This window comes from Mercenaria mercenaria, chromosome 10, assembly GCF_021730395.1.
Source record: "Mercenaria mercenaria strain notata chromosome 10, MADL_Memer_1, whole genome shotgun sequence".
Lineage (NCBI taxonomy): Eukaryota > Metazoa > Mollusca > Bivalvia > Venerida > Veneridae > Mercenaria > Mercenaria mercenaria.
In genome coordinates this window covers 10,559,696-10,581,217 of record NC_069370.1, presented here as the reverse complement: position 1 = coordinate 10,581,217, position 21,522 = coordinate 10,559,696, and the positions used below count along the sequence as shown (strand labels likewise).

The following is a 21,522-nucleotide window of genomic DNA, read 5'->3' as shown; positions in this document are numbered from 1 at the left end:
AGATAATGATTGTAATGGTATAGGGTGATGATGAAACTGATGACATACAAGGCGAGACACTTTTATGTGATGATTGTGATGGAGATGATAGTGCTAATAATGTTGACACTGATTGTGGTTATTATTGGGATCATTATGGTAATGGCTGCAAGGTGTAAATTTACAAATATTTACATACAATAACCAAGATATCTCTCATTTAGAATACAAGTATCAAGTAAGGTAGATGACCGTTATAGAAGAGATATATTGGTGATAAGGGCGAAAACTGTATTAATGGTGTATGTTGTTCTTGTAATAGTGGCAATGGTAATTACGATAGTAATGTTGATGGTGATGAAAAATGTTTCGGGCGTAATTGTGTTGCCCCCACCTTTAAGGGACAGATACAGCATTTATGATATTAATGATTAGAATGGATTTGATTTTGATTAGTACTATCAATTTTGGATATGATGGTGATGAGATTGATCATGATGATGTTGTTGATGATGATGTATATTGTGGCAGTGGTTGTAGTGATAATGATGATGATGCTGATTTTGGCGGTGGTTATGACAGTTGTGATGATTGTGACATTAATGTCGGTAACAGTGCTAATGACGGTGATGCTGTGGACAATGTTTGTAGTAGTGATGATGATAGTGGTGATTGTGATTATCGTAACGGTGATGTTGACTATGATAACTGTGGAAATGATGGTGGTGAAGTCAGTGATGTTGATGTTGTTTGTGGTTGTGAAGAATGTGATTGTGTTGAGCGATGTTGATGATTTTGTTGATGAGGACTGTGATTGTGTTATTTTTTGTAATATTGTTTAGAAAGGTGATGTTTTTGTTTGTTAAAATTACGGAAATACTTACGGCAGGAATGTTGGCTATTGTGATTATAATAATAAGAGTGATGATATTTATTTTGGTTGTAGTGACAATGATAACGATTGTAATTTTGACGATAATGTAAGTAACTAAATAAATCAGTTACGGCTACTCTGTACTGTCTTACGTGCTATACAATATTACCATATTAGAACGGTTCGACATATTTAAAATTATAACATTTAAAAACAGATATGTGCATTTATATATCTAAATGGAGAAAACGGCATGGTAAAACAAGCAGTTCAAATTTTAGAATAGTAACATGCGCTAAGTAAGACTTTGAAATTGCCCGGAGTAATGGCTATAATACAGGAGATTGTAATGGTGACAAAGATGACATTTGTTACAATGGCGACAGTTAGAAAGGTGTAAGTGGTAAAGGGGTAATGAATTTACTGGTTGTAGTGGCTGTAATGATGAAGGTGATGATGTTGATGATGATGATGATGATGATGATGATGTTAGTTATGTTGATAATGATAGTAATGGTTATTTGAGGTTAGTGGTATTGATGGTGATAATGTCGATGATGATAAGGATGTACAAAATAAAGTAAGTGACGACTTTATTTTGAATAGATGACGTACATGGGAAATAAGTTTTAAGTATGATCCTCTATCAACATACACACATGATTATTGTTAGGTATGTTATAACAGTACTTTGATATTCAGTGTTGTATTCGGCTGAAATAACCAGGCCTGTGTAACGCCGAATGTGATATTTTCCCCCAAAATCTATGAGTGCCGAGAGCACCATTGCAGATCAAGGTACTGCTAATGATTTTCGACAAATAGGGCTAAATACTAGTTGCAGCGGTGAACATTTTGACGCATTAATCATTTCGGACGACATGTTTTACCTCCAAAGTAAAGCAAGTACTCCAATGATTCAATATGGTTTCGTATCCGATAGGTGTTGAATACAGGGTTTTGCATTTATTACTGAAATACTTCAGTCTGTATTTCAAACGGTAACTTTGTCGGTATATCATAACAATAAATACTACTGAACATACAATGGCCAATATATACAACGGTTCGACAAAATTTTAGAAAAATAAATATAAATACGTTTATATAATTAAAAGGACGAAATTTAAAGGACGAAATTACATGATCAGAATGTTCATATTTTCAAGAATTTACATGCAATAACCAAGACGGCCCCAATGCCGACTAACTATATCATGTGATAATGATGATGATATTGAAAGAGGTGATTGGAATGGTTATAAAAACGATGAAAATTGTGCTGGTGACTGCTTTCGTGGTCATAGGTGACGATGACAGCGACGGGACAATGAATATGACAGTGGTGATGAAAGCTGGTAATAATTATAATCATGATTATAATGCTGATGATGATGATAGTGATGATGAGCGTGCTCATTCTAACGATTTGGTTGGAAGTTATGTTGATGATGCTAGTCGTGAATGTGATTATGATGATAATTTTGTTGATGATTGTGATGACTATGATGATGTGGTCGTAATTGAAAATCATTGTTATGGTTATTATCGTGAAGGTAGTCATAGTGGTCGGTGATAGATAATATTTGATGATAATATTGATGATTGCGATGGTTTCTTTGGTGATAGTGATGGTGGTGACTATTATTACAGTGATGATTTTGATAGTGGAAATAATTATGGAAATGATATTGCTGATAAATATTGTATTGCTGATGTTGTTAATGGTGCTTTTCTGTTTGTTTTGTTTTTCGTTGGTTTTAACGTCGCACCAACACAATTATTGGTCATATCGCTTTCAAGCTTTGATGGTGGAGAAAGACACAAGGTACAATTCGTGCATTATATCATCACGGTGCACATCTGGGTAGCATCACAAACCATCAGTAAGCCAGCTGTATGGCTTCTCACATGGAGAATTCAACTCCCCGAGTGAGGCTTGAATCCAAATTAGTTAGAAAGTGATTTCAAGTCAGTGGCCTTAACCGCTCGGCCACAGAGGCCCCTGATGATGGTGCTTCTGGCTATGATAATAATAATGGTGATGGTGGTGATGCTGATAATACTGATGATAGTAATTGTGATGGATGTCGTGGTGTTCATCTTAATTGTTGTAGTGGTGATGTGGTGATCATTTTCATGGTAATGACAGTGCTGTTGATGCTTTATTTTGATTTTAATTCAGATTATTGATGTGTAAATTTACAAATATTTACATATATTTATTTGCAATAACTAAGACGACTCCAATTAAGAATTTGAATATCAAAAATGGTGATGGCAATTTAGGAGATGTAATGGTGATAAAGACGATGAATATTATCACGGCGATAGTTGTGGCGGTTATTGTGGTAATGGTGACGGCGGCAGTGGTTGATAATGGTGATGATAAAGGTGACGGTGGTAACTATGAGTGGTTTTGAGTTTGATGATGACAGTTGTAACTGTGATGGTGATGAGTCTGATGATGATGATGTGGTTAGTGTCATTAATTGTGATTCCTGTGACGATGATTTTGATGATGGTAATGGCAAAAATACTGCTGATGGTGTAAGTTGTGCCAGTATTTTGGTGATGACGATGGTGACGCTGATGGAGGCGTTGGTGATGATTGTGGTGATAATTGCTATATAGACTTCGTTTCTAGTGCTAATGAAGGTGATGTTGCTTGGGATAATGATGGTAGTGTTGATGATCTGTGCGCAATTGAAGGCGATAAGGGTTAGAGTTATGATGATAATGGAGATGTTGATGATGGTAATTGTGGAAATGGTGATGGTAGAAGTGGTAACAGTGATGATGGCAATGGTGTTGATGATGGTGATAGTGATGGTGGCATTGTAGTTGTTTATCATAGATAATAGTTATCATAGTGAATGCGATCATGATGATTATTGTGGTGATGCTGATGATATTGATGATGGCGATGATGAGTAAGTAAGTAAGTAATTTAGTCAGTTACAACTTAATTTTGAGTCAATGACATGCATGGCAAATCAGTTTTAAGTATGGTCCACTATGAACATACTATACCAATTATTCAAAGTTTTCGAAGTATTCAGAAAGATGACATATTTAAAGAAAAACACATTTGTATAATTTGCATGATTATATGCAGGAAATGGCATGTAAATCAAATAATTCAAGTCTTTAAAATCTAACATATTTTAACAGAAACGTTTCCCATTTAGAGTGTTTATGTCAAGCAATGATAGCGATGATGGTGATGGTTTTGGTGGTGATGTGGTAAAGTTGGTGATGACACTGATGGTGATAATGAATTTTATGTTGCTGATGGTAGTGGTGATAGTGATAACAAAGATGCTGATGATGATGGTGGTGTTAACGGCAATTGCTATGATGGTGGTGATCATGATTATGACGAAGATGTAGTAAATAAAGATGATGTTGCTGCAGGTAATGATCATGAAAATCTTGATGTTGGTGAAGGTGAAGAAGATGCCGATGATAATGGTGATAATTTAAACAGTTCTGCAGCTGATGAAGTTTTTGGTGATGGTTATGACTGTGAAGTTGGTGATTATGATTATGAAGAAGCTGATGTAAATAAAGGTGATCGGCTGCAAGTGATGATAATGATGATGACTGAATGAAATTGAGTGGCGCCCTTAAACAATGATTTTGCACAAACTTACCCTTGAACATACGGAAATGTTGTTTCATAATTAAGAATAAATTATATTCCTTCAAGACATCGTAACTCTATTTGTTACAATGTATGACACAACCTGATTTTAAGGGATAGATACAACATTTTGTTTCAGGTTAGATACTGTATTAGTTACTACGAGTTGGTAGTTGGGGTGACTGTTTTTATGTAATGATAGTGTTAAAGAGCGATGATGATAAGTAAGTAATCAAGTAAGTAACGACTTTATTTGGAATCGATGACATGCATGGCTAGTCAGTTTTATGTATGATTCACTATCAACAGACAGACATACATTTTATGAACTTATCTTATTATCTTATATACAATACGGCTAATTAGAACGGTTAGATATATCTAAAATTATAATATTTAAAACTACATATGAGTGCATCTATATAATAACATGGAAGAAATGTCATGGCAAAACAAACGGTTAAACGTTTCAAATAATTACTTGCAATCAAGAAGACTTTTCAAATGTAGAATCTACAATCTGACTAAAGTACTTGATCTTCTAAACGAAGATCTGAGAACGACCCATTCACATCCGACTTCTGTATATTTTGGATTTCCAATATTGCTATTTTTATTTTCGCAAATCTATTTTTGTTTGAACCAATCAGACAACTTGTTTGAATGTCAAAGAGTAACAAAAATTTGCAGTTAATCCAGGGCTCGAACCCGGGACCTCTCGCTTACAAAGCAAGTGCCCTACCGACTGAGTTAACCGGCTATCTGACATCTTTCGACATAAAAATTGTTGATATCAAAAACCAAGGCTTGCAGAATGTTGTAAGTTAGCTTTTGATTGGCTAGCGGAAGGGTTGTCAGAACGAGGCCATCAATAGCTCGTTGTCAGATCCTATGCGTAGCGTAATAGGAGATGTACTTTAGTCAGATTGTAGAATCTATGAAGTAATGATGGTAATGGCTATATTAAAGGGGATGACACTGGGGACCAAGACAATAATTGTGGTAAATGTGATGGTTATGGTGATGTAAATGCAAAGGCAGTGATGGCAGCGATGGTAATATGACAATGACAATTTATTTATTGATGTTGGTCACCGGCCCATAACAACAGCTATTTGCACATGATCTATAACAATGACAATGACTGGAACCAAAGAGGGAATTATGCAAAATACTTATTCTGCACAACATATATACAATAGTATAATGTTACCAATGCTTCTTTTGGTACACTTATATACAATCACACATTACATGAATATAACTATGCGTATCTTGTATACGCTAGTGTATAATCTTCTGCTATATAAAATTCAGTTAAGGCAATATATTTAAAATCTTATGGTGCCATGCTGGTTATAATTAATGTGATTAATGATAATTTTGGCGCTGATATTGGTAACGATAGAAATGACAGTAACAGAGTGTATGAATGTTACAGTGGTGATGGTTTCGCTTATTGTGATGATAATACTTTTGGTGATGATGGTGGTAACAGTGATTATGAAGATATTGACAGTAATTTTGATGCAAAAGATGATAAAGGCAACAATCCTGATGGCGATGATGGATTACTAAATAAAAGGCAAGTTAAATTGATAACGTTTGCCCACGCTTACACCCTGAATAATACAACACTTACTATATCTTTATTAAGACACCACTTTATTGTAATTAAATTACACGTTGCACTAAAGGGATTACAATTCTTCTTCTCAAGTAAGATATTATCAATTTGATGATAACGGTCAGACTTGTAGGGATTTTGACGATAATGATAAACACGATGGCGAACTTGATGATGATGATGGGTAAAGTTATGACTGTGTTGATGATGGTGATTATGGAGTTGTTAGTTATAGTGATAAGGATAGTGATTGTAGCGCTCGTTTTATCAATTGTGATGACGATTAAGCAAGTAAGATTTTAATTCAGTTAGCATCTTATTTTTAGTAAATGAGTACATCGCAAACCTGTAACATGTAAAAAACGTACGAGTACATTTGTAAAACTAAATAAAGGAAATGGCAAGGCAAGAAACAAACGGTTCAAATTTTTAAATATATAATGCAACAACGAAGACGTTACGTGTATCAGGTATTGATGGAATTAACGATTATGGAAGATGGTTAATGTGACATGACGATAATTGTGACAATGGTGATGGCTATGGTGGTGATACAGGCAAAGGTGGTGATGAAAACAGTGGTGATAATAAATAAGATGGCGGTGGTGGTGGCCGTAGTGATGATGATTATGATGTTACTTAATGATGATAATGAGGTCTAATATTGTGATTGTACTGCTGTTGGTGATATTTGTGATGATGATACGAAAGTAAGTGATTAATTAAGTATAAACAATAATATTTTCAAATATTTACATGCAATAACCAAACGTATTTTATGTACGTATGTCATGTGATGATGGTGCTGATATAGGTATGGTAATGGTAATATACTCAATGACTGCGGTGATTGTGATTTTCGAGTTGGTGATGGTGGTATACGTGATAATGACAGCGATGTTGATTATAAATGTGGTGATGGCAAAAGTGCTGATAATGATTCTGATCAGAATAATGCTGATGGTGGTAGTGACAGTATTCGATGTGATGATGGTGATAATGTTTATTATAAAGATGTTGAAGATAAAGATAATTCTGCTGTATGTACCGATAATAACGATTATGTTTATAATTGTAATGATGTTCATAACGTTGGTGATGGTGATGGTCATGTTGGTGGTGGCAATAATGATTGGGATGATCCTGATAATGATAGTTATGAAAATGTCCGGACTGCAGGTGGTGATAATGATAATGATGGTGATTGTCTTGAAGGTGATATTATTGCTGATGTAATTAGAAACTAAATGGCAAGCTTAAATAATAATCTGGCTAAAACTTTCCCTTTAAGTAAACACAATGTCTTAATTAAGAACCAATCATTTTCCCATATTTTTTGGAAAAAATACAGGATATATTTCACGTAAGACACCATCCATTTGATTATAGTGGTGATAAGTTTCATGATGTTGAATATAATGGCGAACGTGATGTTGTTGATGTTGGGGATGGTTATGAATATGGTTATGGTATTTATGATGAAGATAACGAAGATGATGGTGATGACGGTACTAGTAACTTACAGGCAAGTTTAAATAATTATTTGCCCATGCTTACCCCTTAAATAATATAACACTAGCTCAATTTTTCTCGACTTACATTTAACACCAGAAATTATGAAACCACAAAATTAAAAGGGAGTTCGATGATTTTGAGAGACGTAGTGGTGATGCGATGGTGATGGTGATATTGTTGATAATGATTATGATGCTAAAATAGCTTGTAGTTATTGCTTCGATTATTAAGCTGATTGTATTGAAGAGTAACTTATATTTATGTGCAGTAACTAAGACGTTTCCGTTTAGAATACGAATATCAAGTATAATGGTAATGCTTGTGAATGCAATGGTGACGGTTATTGTGCTGAAGATGATAATGATGCCGACGACGACGACGTCTTTTTCAACAATTTTTCAGTCATATAAACGACGGTGTCTACTTGTAGCAGTGAGCACAATGCCCAACTTTATAGTGCTGCCTCACTGGAATATCACGCCGTAGACACGTGGCATGATACCCCACCCAGTCACATTATACTGACACCGGACTGACCAGTCCTAGCACTATCCCCTTAATGCTGAGCGCCAAGCGAAGAAGCTGCTAGTACCATTTTTTACGTCTTTGGTATGACGCGGCCGGGGATCGAACCCATGACCTCCCGCACTCGAAGCGGACGCTCTACCACTAGGCTACCGAGGCGATGCGATTAATATCATTATTATCATCATCATTATCATTATCATTATATATATTTAATATATATATATTATCAGAAGAAAAAGAAGAGGAAGAAGAAAAAGAACACGAAGAGGAAAATGAAGAAAAAAAAGAAGAAGAATCTGGTGATGTTCACGATAATGTTGATATTATTAGTAACCAATTTATTCTGAAGGGATGATATACATGTCGGACCAGTTTTTAACATTTTATTACTCGTGAAATTTTTAATTATTTCATTGGAATTAATGGAATAAGTTGATTGCGCCCTAGCGAGTTTTTAATAATTCCTGTCATCGGCTCGTGTGTACAGACTGTTCATCATTTCCAAAGAAAATGCATGTTATGTAGCATACACAAATGAAGGGGAAAGATTTAAGCTATACCATGCTGCTATTTTAATAAGATTTTATTCATCAGGATTCTCTTAAGATAACAAAATATGTAAAAAGATTACTTCATCCTTCAACTCTATATATTTATAGGTTTACAGTTTGAACATTATCTATAATTATTTACAAATAATGAGACCTCTTGACCAAGACAGCCTGTCAAAATCCGTCGTATTTGCATTTTTCTTTTGGCATTGGATAGAATAAAGCATAATGCATTTTTAAAGCATTGGATAGAATAAAGCATAAGCTATAACATGCATTAATACTCTTGTAGCTCAAATACATGGAATGGATAAGGGAGATTACTGTTTTTGTTAAGTACGGACTGTTGCAATACGTTAATTTCCCTTTCGGGTATGAAATGTGTGCAAATTTATATGTATCGACCAAATTTAGAAGTCAGAGAATTCTTTATTTTGGTGAATTTGAAAATGTCATCAATTATTTTTTGGTCTCCGATTCCTTTCTCACTGAATTAAAAGTGCTATACTTCGAAAATGGGTAAATTTATTATGAAACTGTGATATCATTTTATATACTAACCTTCAAAGAAACAGTTTGCAAATTTGTATTCAATTGTTTTTTATAAAACATGAGAATTGAATCACTTCAAACACTTCACAAAGTTGTGAATTTCTGTTCTTAGAAAAAGACGAAAAAGTATTATGTTCATATAAAATTAAAACAAAAAATGTCCATAAAATGCTAATTCACTCCAAAATATGTCCTTAATGGCCAAGATTATTTTTGTGGAACTGTGTTTGATTTTATATTGTGTAAATATTTAAACAATGTGACCATGGCTTCTACTGTAGCCGCACATAACAGCAAAGACATTCACCTAGTCAAACCATTAGTCCAGCTTTGTAGTCGAGCTGTCATACCCTTTTTCAATCGTGAAACCTATATGTAGCCGTGTTTTCTACTATTTCCTTGTTGTTAAGCCTGCTTCATAGCCGAGCTATCTTACTTGTAATGCTATCACTTTTGAAAGAACTACTTCAGAAAAACGTTAATAAAATGGCTACATGTTAACAGCTAATGTCCATTTATTTTGAAAAACTATTTACTGACTGGTCACTGACGCTGTATGTATTTTTGTTTCCTAATTATAAACAGCACGAACGTTTTCAAGCAGGAACTACCTCAGTATGCTTTTTGTTTTAATTTACAATTATTGATAAATGAAATAACATCCTATGATTCTAGAAAATTGGATCTATCTACAGATGTTTGTTTTGCATTTGTTTAAGACATGCTGTTAGACATTAACAAAACTATGTATAACGTGGAAGAAACGTTCCAGAATAAAGAGCAAACTATAACTTGCATTATTGCTCTTGTTGTAACTCAAATAAAAGGTCAAATGGAAGATGCTTATTCCAATAAAGAGCTTTATATATAATCTATGTAAGCAACTTTCAGAGAACATGATCAGAGTCAATTACATTGTGGCTGGATTTTCCGCCAATCCGACACAATTATGCCCGATAGTCCAGCTGTCTTGCCATTTTTATGATATGTATAGCCGAGTGCTGATCTTTTCCCCGATCCGTGTATGTTCCGGCTTCGGACTGATATGTGTTCCGGCTTCGGGCTGATAAGTTTTGCCGAGGACTGATACGTGTTGTCGAGGGCTGATATGTATTGTTGATTGCTTATATATTTTCAAAGGGCTGATGTGTGCTGAAGAGATCAAATTTGTACTGCCCACGAATTATATTTGTTTTCGAGGATTGATATGAATTGTCAAAGGATGATGTGAGTTGACGATGGATGATATGTGTTGCCAATAGCTGATATGTTTTGCCGAAAGCCTAGATGTACTACCAAGGGTTTACATGGGCTGCTTTGGGATGATGTTTGTCGTTAAAGGCTGATATGAATTTCGAATGCTTATATGAATCGCCCAGCCTTGATAGGTTTTGCCGTGTTTATATGTGTTTCCAAGGCTGACAAGTGTTCCCTACGCAGACATGTTTTTCTTAGGGTTGATGTGTGTTCCAAAGACCTGATATATATATACCCAAGCCGTATAAGCTCCAGTCGAAGACTGCTATGTGTTCCCGAAGACTGATATGAGTTGCCGAGGGCCGAATTTGTTTCAGTCGGGGGCTGATATGTCTTTCCAAGGCGTGATATGTGTTGCAGAGGCTGCAATTTTATTGCGAAGGGCTTATGTGTGTTGCCTAGGGACAGATATGTTTTAGCGAAGGCTGATATGTATTGGCGAGGACTGATAAATGTTACCTAGAGCTGACATGTGCTGCTGAGGTATGCTATGCTTTGCTGAGAGGTTATATGTGTTGCCAAGAGATGCTTTGTTTTTGCCAGAGTTGATATGCGAAGACCAGGGCTGACATGAATCTCCAAGGGCTGATTAGTGTTGCCGAGGGATGATAAGTGTTTTTGAGATCTGAAATGTTTTGCAAATGGCTGATATGTGATGCACTGAAATGTGTTCCCGAGGTCTGACATGTGTTGCCCAGATCCGATATGAGTTGCCTAGGATTGACATGTGTTGCAGAGTGCTGATATGTGCTCCATAGGCTGGTATGTGCTGCCGAGGGCTTATATGTGTTTCCGTGGGCAGATATCCAGCGGAGGTCTTATAAGTTTAGCCGAGTGCTGATATGTTTTGCCGAGGAATGATGTGTTTTTTTCCGATGGATGATATGTGCTGCCGAGTGATGATGTGTTTTTCCGATAGTTAATATGTGTTGCCGAGGGTTGATATGTGTTCCCGAGGAATGATATGTTTAGTTGAGTCTTATAATGTGTTGCCAGTGGCTGATATCTTTTGCCAAGAGACAATATATTTTGCTGATTTCTGGTACCGAAACAGATGTGTGGCCGAGGGAAGATATGTGTTGCCAAGATTTAACATGGGTTGCCGAAGGCCTATAAGTGTTGTCGATTTCCTATATGCGTGGCCGAGGGCTGTTATCTGTTCCAAAGGCTGATTTTATTTCCGAGATGTGAATGTTCCGGCCAAGGACTGACACGAGTTGCCGAGGAGTGATTTGTTTTAGTGAAGGCTGATATATCTTTGCGAGAGCTGATATGTGTTATGGAGGGCTGATATGTGTTGTCGAGGGCTGATAAAAGTTGCCGAGTAAAAAGAATTGTCGAGTTTGGGATTTGTGGCCGAGGGCTGATATGTTTCCCCTTGTGCTGATATGTTTTCCCAAGACGTGTTTGTTCGGCTAAGGGCTTACATGTGTTGATGATAGCTGGTATGTTTTTGCTGAGGGCTGATATGTTTTATTGATTGTTGAAATGTATTGCCGCGAGCAGAAATGCGTTGCCTATGTATATTATATGTTGTGCATGGCTGATGTGCAATTCCATGGGCTGATACGTGTTGCCATAGGCTAATATATTTTCGAGACGTATGTGTTCTGGCCTTTGGCTGATCTGTGTTCCCTAGGGATTATTTGTTTTAGCGCGAGCTAGTATGTGTTATGGAGGGCTGATATGAGTTTTCGAGGGCTGATGAATGTTACCGAGTGAGAATATTTCTTATCGAGTTTGGGATTTGCGGCCGAGGACTGATATGTTTCCCCTAGGGCTGATACGTTTTCCCGGGAAGTGTTTGTTCGGCCAAAGGCTGATATATGTTGCTGATAGCTGGTATGTATTTATGAGGGCTGATATGTTTTACTGACTGATGAAAGTTGCTGCTGCGGGCAGAAATGCGTTGCTTAGGGATATTATATGTTGTACATGGCTGATATGCAATTCCATGGGCTGATATGTGTTGCCATTATGCTAATATATTTTCGAGACGTATGTGTTTCGGCCTCGGGCTGATATGTGTTCTCTAGGACCGATACGTGTTGCTAAGAGATGTTGTGTTTTGCTGATGGCTGATATATGATGCTTGTTTGTAATGCCGAGGTCTGATACGTGTTGCCCTAAACTTAACTGTGTTGCCGACGGCTGAATAGTTATATGTATATGCGAGAGTTATGTGTTGCTGAAGGCTGGTTAGTGATGCGAAGGACTGATGTTTGTTGCCGAGGGCATTTATGACATTATGTTGCTGATAAATGATATGTTTAGCCTAGAGCTATTTGTATTGCCTAAGGCTGGTAATTATTGCGGAGGTCTGATATGTGTTGTCGAGTGCTGATATGCATTGCCGAGAGCTGGTATGTGTTGCTGAGGAATGATATGCTTAGCCGAGAACTGATATTTGTTGGCAATGACTGATTTGTGTTGCTGAGGGTGTAAGATGATGTGTTTTGCCAAGGGTTGATATGTGTTGCTAAGGCTGGTTTATCTTGCCGAAGATTTATATGTTCGGCGAAGGGCTTATATGATTTGTCAGGGCTGATATGTAATGCCGAGTGCTGACATGTATTGCCGATGGCTCATATGTGTTGCAGAGTGTTGATATTTATTACCCAGTCCTTATATGTAGGCTAGGGTTGATATGTGTTGCCGAGGTCTGATATATTTTGCTAAATCTTTATATTTGTTACCGAGGGCTGATTGTTGTTGACTAGAGCTCATAAATGTTGCCGAGTGATGATATGTTTTGCGCAGGAGTATTATCCGTTGCCTAGACAGATAGGCTGTATGCGTTGCCGAAGGTGATACGTTTTGACGAGGACCGTTAATAGTTGCCGAAGTCAGATTATGTTTTGCCGAGGGCTGTTAGAGCTGCCGATGGCACATATGTGTTGCCGCATTCTGAAAGGTATGGCCGAGGGTCGATATGTGTTCCCGAGGGCTGATACGATTTTCCAATTATAGTGTTTTCCGTCCATCGACTGATATGTGTTGCCGAGGACTGATATGTGTTGCCGATCCCTGATATGTGTTTTCTATGGTTTATTTTTTGGGCAGAGGGCTGATATGTGTTACAGAGGAATGATGTATGTCTAAGAGGGCTGATATGTACTGCCGAGAGCTAATATTCATCGCTGAGGGATGATATGTTCTTTAGACTGCTGATATTTTCCCGAGGGCTGATTAGTGTTTCCAAGGGCTGTCGATTTCTGATATCTGCGGCCGAGGCTGGTATGTGTTCTCGAGGGTTGATATGTTTTCCCAATTAAATTGTGTTCCGACAATGGGCTCATATATGTTGCCAATAGCTAATATGTGTTGTCTATGGCTGATATCTGGTTTCGATTACTAATATGCGTTTCCTAGAGTTTAATTGTTTTACCGAGGGCTGATAAGTGTTGCAGAGGACTTATGTGTGTTTCTGAGGGCTGGTATATGATTCCGTGATTGATATTTGTTGCCATGAGCTGATCAATGTAGATGAAGGCTGATACTTGTTGACAACGTTTTATATGTTCTTCTCAGGGCTGATAAGATTTGTCGAGGTCTGATATGTAATGCCGCGTGCTGTATTGTCTAGGGCTGATATGCGTTGCAGAGTGCTGATATGTGTTGCAGAGGACTTGTATGTGCTGTCAAGGACTTATATGTGCTGCAGAGGTGTGATATATGTCAGCAAAGGCTGATATGTATTTTCGAGGGATTATATGATCTGCTTAGGGCTGATATGTGTTGTCGAAGACTGATATGTAATGCCGAGTGCTGATATGTAATGTCGGGGCTGATATATGATGGCAAAGCTGACTTATGTTGCGTAGTGTAGGTATGTGTTTCCTAGGGCTGATATGTGTTGGCGAGGGCTGATTTCGGTTTGCAAAGGCTGATATGTGTACCCGAGCCGTATGTTTTCTGACTGAGGGCTAATATGTCTTGATGAGGGCTGTTCTGTATTGTTTAGGGCTGATATGTGTTTAAGAGTCTGATTTGTATTGCTTAGGCAGATACGACTTTCCAAGTGCTGAACTGTTTTTCCGAGGGCATATACAGTCGAATACCGTTACCTCGATATTCAAGGGACTGTAAAAATTGCATCGACGTATCCGAAGTTCGACGTAACGATATCGACTATCAGGGACTATTTTGTACTTGTGTCGGACGTCTATATTGTCATTATATCTAATGCTATTTTCCAGAGCGCTTGAAAGGGGAGAGAAATAATATAAAACGTAAATATGATTTTAATTTTACTGACAAATGAATCATGTTAATTACATACATACATACAAGTTTTTAATTTTTGAAAATATACATTTAAACATTAGCATTTTTATTCCTTCCCTAAACAAGTCTAAATGCAGCGGTAATGTTCCTAGCTGAGTAGTCATTTTGACTGTGCTTCGATAACGAAACTTTTTCAGTTAAATACGCATATTGTAACTCAATCCTAAATGGTAGATTTTTACTCCGTCAAACAGAAAATATTCATCCAAATTAGTTGTTATATTGGAAAACAGCTTTCCTGCTTGCACGGTATTTTATAAGACTAATTATTGGGAATTAAATGCAAAACTGCCTGACATTTAAATTGGATTAAAGATTAAAAACAAGCAAAACAAACACACAAACTAACTCGAATATAATTAATACATCACCGGACAACAATAGGTTGATTTCCACACCTTACAAATAACATGGATATTTTCTGACAAGCTGTGATATCGACGAAACCAGGTGTAAAAACAGTACAGGTAAGTTGACGGGACTGAAAAATCTCATCGAGCTAAGCGAAATATCGAGCTAATCACATCGAGGTAATGATAAATAATTACATTAAGATAAATAGAGAAAAATCGGGACCGACTCAAACACATCGTGCTAACCGGAGTATCGAGCTAACCGATATCGAGGTAACGATATTCAACTGTATGTATTCCTGATTGCTAATACTTGTTTTTAAGGATATAATAGTTATTGTAACCGAAACGTGCCTGTTCCAGCAGAAGACTGTTTTGTCTTGCTGAAGGCTGATATGAGTTGTCGTGGGATGTTATGTTTTACCGAGTGCTGATTTGTTTGGACGAGGCTGGTTTGTGTGCCGAGGCCTAATATGAGTTAAAAAAGACTTATATGTGTTGCCCAGAACTGATTACTCTTACCGGGACTTATATGTGACGCCGATGGCTAATAAGCGTTGCCTGAGACTGATATAGGTTGACGGAAGTTTATATGTACTGCTTAGGGCTGATATTTGTTTTCGAGTGCTGATATGTAATGCAGAGTGATGATACGTATTGCCAAGGGCTGAAACGTGTTGTTGATGCTGATATGTGTTGCGTAGTACAGAGATGTGTCTCCGATGGCTGATTTGTGTTGCAAATAAAAGGGCTGATATCTGTTTCCAGTGACGGATATGAGTACCGGATCAGTGTGTACTCCGGCCGAGGACTATTGTATCTTCCCGAGGGCTTATATTTATTGCCAAGGGCTGAAATGTGTTGCCTAGTGCAGAAAAAAAATCCTAGTGTTGATAAATGTTTCCCAGAAAACAGATATGATGCCAAGTGCTAATACTTGTTCCGAAGGGCTGTAATGTGTTCCTGCAGAGGGCTCAGTTGTGTTGACGATGGCTTATATGTATTGTCGAAGGAAGATGTGCTTTCCCAAGGGGTTGATTTGTTTTGCCGAGGCTGGTTCGTGTTTCCGATGTCTGATATGTGTCGCCAAAGACTTTTATATGTTGACAAGGGCTAATATGTTTTGCTCAGCAGTGATATGGTGGCCGAGGGAAGACATGGTTTGCCGAGGGATATATTGTTTTGCGAAGTTCAGATATGTGTTGCTGAGACAGATATTTGTTGTCCAGGGCTGATATATGTTATTGAGAGATGAAATGTTTTGGCTATAGCTGATAAGTGCTGCCGATGGCTGATATGTGTTGTCGCATTCTGAAATGTATGGCCTATGGCTGCTATGTATTGCCGAAGGTTTATTCGTGTTGGAAATGGATGGCTTGTGTTGCTAAGCTATGTGTGTCTCGGTCGAGGTCTGACATGTATCGCTTATGGCTTATGATGACTGGTATGTATTGTTTAGGGCTGATAGGTTTTGTAAAGTGCTGAATGTGTAGAAGAGATCTGATATATGTGACCGAGGGCTTATATTTGTTGAAGAGGGCTGATATGTGTTACCGAGGGCTTATTTATATCGCCGAAGGTTAATATGTTTAGCCGTGGGCAGATATGTGTTGCCTAGAGCTAATATTTGTTGTACGTTAATATGCGTTTCCGTTGGCTGATATGTGGTGCCGTAGGGTAATGTTTGTTGCGGTTTCGGGCTGATATGTGTTCTCGAGGGCTGATATGTGTTGCCAAGAGATGTTGTGTTTTGCTGATGGCTGATATATCATCTATTGACCGCCAGAACGTGCTATCAGCATAAAAAATAAGAAGGCCAATAGCACATTCTGGCGGTCAATAGACGATATGTTCCCGAAGTCTGATATGTGTTCCTGGGCCGTCTGTGTTCCAGTAAAGGGCTGATATGTGTTGCCGAGTACTGATATCTGTTGCCGAGGGATAATATATTTTTCGGAACGCTAAAATGTGTTGCCGACGACTGATATCTTTTGCTGAAGGATTACTTTGGCGAGTGATGATGTGTGGAAGTGGATAAGTGTTGCCGAGGGCAAATATTTGTAGTTGACTTTTGATATTTGTAGCCGAGGGCTGATATGTTTTCCCGATGGCTGATGTTTTATGTTTTCCAGAAAGGAGATGTATGTTCCTGATGGTTGACATGTTTTCTTGAGGGCTGATATGTTTTGCCGAGGGCTGATATGTGTTGAAGAGATCGGATATCTTTTTCCGAAGGCTTTTATCAGTTGTCAAGGGCTGATATGTTTTGGCAAATGCTGACGTGAAAAAGCGAGGGCTTATATGTGTTGCCGATTGCTTATATGCGTATGTTAGGGTTTGTTTGTGGTGCAAAGGATTGATGTGTGTTTGATAGAGATGATATGTTATACTGACTTTTGTATTTATTGCAAAGGGCTGGTATGTGTTGCGGAGGTTTGATACGTGTTGTCGAGCGCTGATAAGTGTTGCCGAGGGTTGACATGCATTGGCGAGAGCTGATATGTTTTATCGAGGCCTAATATGGTTCGCAGAGGGATGATATGTGTTGCAAAGTGCTGATGTGCTGTCATGGGCGGATAATTGCTGTGGAGGACTAATACGTGTTGACTAGGGCTGATATGCGTTGCTGAAGGCTGATATGTGCTGCCGAGTGTTTATTTGTTCTGCTTACGGATGATATTTGTTGCCTTTGGCTTAAATGTAATGCAGAGTGCTTAAATGTATTGTCATTTTTTCTGGCAAAGGCTGATGCGGGTTACAAAGAGCAGATATTTGTTGCCGAGGACTGATACTTGTTCCCAAGGCCTGTTGTGTGTTCCTGGGCCATCTGTGTTCCAGCAGAGGGCTGATATGTATTATCGACGCTGGCCTGTGTTTTCAAGGCCTGATATGTGTTTCCAAAGACGCCTATGTGTTGCCAAGTGTTGATGTGCGTTGATGCCGAGCCGTATCTGTTCCAGCAGAAGACTTATCTGTTTTGCCAATGACTGAAATGTGTTGCCGAGGAACGATGTGTTTTGCTGATGGCTGATATATGTTACAGAAGCAGGAAATCAAATGTTTAGCTGAGACTTACATGTGTTGCCAAAGGGTGATATTTGTTATCGAGAGACGAAAACAGACTTATATGTGTTGGCGAGGGCTGATATTTGTTGCTGCCGAGGGCTGATATTTGTTGTCTAGATCTGATATGTGTGGCCGAGGGCTTATAAGTGTTCCCGAGGATGATTTGTTTTCCCGAGAAGGGTGTTTTTCGGTCAATGGCTGATATGAATTGCCGAGGAATGATATGTTTTAGTGGAAGCTTATATATAGTGGCGGGAGCTTATATGTGTAAACGAGTACTTATATCTGTTGGCGAGGGATGATATGTGTTGCTGATGATAAATATGTGCTGTCGAGGGCTGACTTGTGTTGCCGAACCATGTGTGTACCGGCCGGGGCCTGATATGTATTGCTGAGGGCTTATATTTGTTGTCGAGAGCTGATATGTGTTGGAGATGGTTGTATGAATGGCCAAGGTCTGATATGTGTTCCAAAACATTAATATGTGTTGCCCAGGGGTAATATGTGCTGCTAAGGGCTAATTTGTGTTACCGGGTGTATATATATATTCTGCTTAAGGCTGATATGTGTTGCCTAGTGTAGATGTGTGTTCCCTGGGGCTGATATGTATAGCCGAGTGTTCATGTCTTCTCCTTAGGGCTGATATTTGTAATGCCGAGAGTACGAATATTCAATGTCGAGTTGGTATTTGTGGCCGAGGGCTGTTATGTTTTCTCTAGGGCGGATATGATTTCCCGAGAGGAATCTGTTCCGGCCAAGGGCTGATATGTGTTGTTGATGTCTGTTATGTATTGCTGAGGGCTTACATATTTTGTCAAGAGGTCTGATGTGTGTTGCTGAGGTTTATATTTGTTGCCGAGGTCAGACATGTTTTACCGAGAGCTGATATTATTTGCCGAGGACTGATATGTGTAGCCGAGTGTTCATGTTTTCTCCTTAGGGCGGATATTTGTAATGCCGAGAGGACAAATATTCAATGTCGCGTTGGTATTTGTGGCCGAGGGCTGTAATGTTTTCTCTAGGGCGGATATGATTTCCCGAGAGGAATCTGTTCCGGCCAAAGGCTGATATGTGTTGTTGATGGCTGTTATGTATTGCTGAGGGCTTACATATTTTGTTAAGAGGTCTGATGTGTGTTGCTGAGGGCTTATATTTGTTGCCGAGGTCAGACATGTTTTACCGAAGGCTAATGTATGTCGTCGAAGGCTGATATTATTTGCCGAGGACTGATGCGTGTTGCTTAATCAGATATGGGTTGTCGAGTGCAGAGTGTGTGTTGCCTAGGGCAAATATGTGTGGCCCATAGTTGATATGCGTTGCCGAATGTTGATATGTTATCGCCAGGGCTGTAATTGTTGCCGCAGGCTTATATTTTTTTCGAACCGTGCGTGTTCCGGTCGCGGGCTTCTATGTGTTCCCGAGGGCTGATATGTGTTGCCGAGGGATGTGGTGTTTTGCTGATGGCTGATGTATGTTGCCAAAGCTGGTTTCTGTTCCTGAGGTCTGATATGTGTGGCCGAGAGCTGATATCTACTAGTATTGCAGAGAGCTGATATGTGTTGCCGTGTATGGGAAAGTGCTACGGACGACTTATATGTGTTGCTGACGGCTGATATATGTTTCCGAGTGTTAATATGTTTGCTTAGAGCTGATATGTGTTGTCGACTCATGTTTGTCCCTGCCGAGGTCTGGCATATGTTGCTGAAGGCTTTTATATGTTGGCAAATGTTGATATGTTTTGTTGAAATATAAAATGTTATGCCGAGACTTATATGTGTTGCCGGGGCTGATATGTGTTGCAGAGGGTGATATAATATGCCTGATGATGATATGTGTTGTCTAAAAAGATATGTGTTGCCGAGGGATTTGTTTGTTCCGATGAAAGGCTGATATGTTTTGCTGACAGCTGGTATGTATTGCTGAGGGCTAATATATTTTACCGAGGGCTGAGATGTGCTGAAGATATCTGATATGTTTGGCCCAGACCTAATATTTGTTTCGGGGGCTGACCTGTTTTACCGAGGGCATATGTATGTAGCCGAAGGCTGATTTCTTTTGCCGAGGACTGATTCGTGTTCTCAAGTCCAATATGTGTTGCCTTGGGCTAATATGTGTTGTATATGGCTTATATGTGTTTCCGTGGGCTGATACGTGTTGCCGTAGGCTTTTATGATTTTGAGACGTATGTAATCCGGCCTGGGACACATATGTTTTTCCGAGAGCTGATGAAGATTGCCAAGGGATGTTTTGCTTTGACGATGGCTGATATGAGTTTCCGAGGCTGTTTTGTGTTGAAGAGGTCTGATATGTGTTGCCCAAAACTTGTGTTGCCGAGGGCTGATATGTTTTGCCGAAATATGATATGTTTAGACGGGAGTTATGTGTGTTGCCGAAGGCTGGTAAGTACTGCGAAGGCCTGATATGTGTTGTCGAGGGCAGATAAGTGTTGCCGAGAGCTGATATGTATTGCTGAGGGCTGATATGTTTAGCCGAGAGTTATAATTGTTGCCGAAGGCTGGTTAGTGCTGCAGAGGACAGATATGTGTTGTCGATGGCTAAAATGTGTTGCCGAGGACTGATATGTGTTGCTGAGGAATGAAATGTTTAGCCGAGTAGTGATTTCTGTTGGCAAAGGCTAATATGTGCTGAGGGATTATATGTACGATGAAGCTGCTTCTTTTTGTCGAGCCCTGATTTGTGTCTCCGAGAAATTATATGTTCGGCATAGAGCTGATATGAGTTGCCAGGGCTAATATGTGTTGCAGAGTGCTGATATGTATTGCCCATGCATTAGATGTGTTGTAGACGGATGATATGTTTTGCAAGGGCTCCGAAGAACTATATGTGTTCTCGAGAGCTGATATGTGTTTTCGAAGGCTCATTGGGTTGCCGAGTGATTTAATGTTCTTTTTTTTGCTGGTATTTGTTGATGGCTGAAATGTAATACCGATTGTTTAAATGTATAGTCAGAGCCTGATAGGTATTGTCGAGGCCGATGTGTTGCCAAGTGCAGAAATGTATTTACTATGTCTAATTTGTGTTGCCAAGGGCTGATATATGTTACCAAGAGAATATGTGTTGCCGAGGACTGATACTTGTTCCCAAGGCCTGATATGTGTTCCTGGATCGTCTGTGTTTCAGCAGAGGGCTGATATATGTTGCCGAGTATTGATATATGTTGCCGAGGAATGCTTTATTATGAAGAACACTGATATGTGTTGCCCAAGGCTAGTAAGTGTTGCCGAAAATTTGTTTGTTTTCACGAGATCTGATGTGTGTAAGCAAGT

At 38.7% G+C, this 21,522-nt stretch overlaps 1 protein-coding gene across 1 annotated transcript; it reads left to right on the top strand.

Annotated features, from left to right (window-relative positions):
* Nucleotides 1-3,232: 3,232 nt before the first annotated feature.
* On the top strand, nucleotides 3,233-11,370 carry LOC123560935 (uncharacterized protein DDB_G0290685-like). The gene is made up of 7 exons (XM_053516695.1): nucleotides 3,233-3,403; nucleotides 3,698-3,786; nucleotides 4,155-4,426; nucleotides 5,817-6,084; nucleotides 6,941-7,358; nucleotides 7,478-7,651; nucleotides 11,266-11,370. The coding sequence occupies exons 1-7, from the start codon at nucleotides 3,233-3,235 to the stop codon at nucleotides 11,368-11,370; spliced, it is 1,497 nt and encodes a 498-aa protein (XP_053372670.1).
* Nucleotides 11,371-21,522: the final 10,152 nt, after the last annotated feature.

What these genes read in the sequence shown, in the direction of transcription:
- LOC123560935 (XM_053516695.1), top strand. Translation starts at nt 3,233, where the DNA reads ATGGTGATGATAAAGGTGACGGTGGTAACTATGAGTGGTTTTGAGTTT. An exon ending in GCAAAAATACTGCTGATGGT is followed by an intron (nt 3,404 to 3,697) that starts GTAAGTTGTGCC and finishes GTGGCATTGTAG; the next exon opens with TTGTTTATCATAGATAATAG. An exon ending in AAGGTGATATTATTGCTGAT is followed by an intron (nt 7,359 to 7,477) that starts GTAATTAGAAAC and finishes GAAAAAATACAG; the next exon opens with GATATATTTCACGTAAGACA.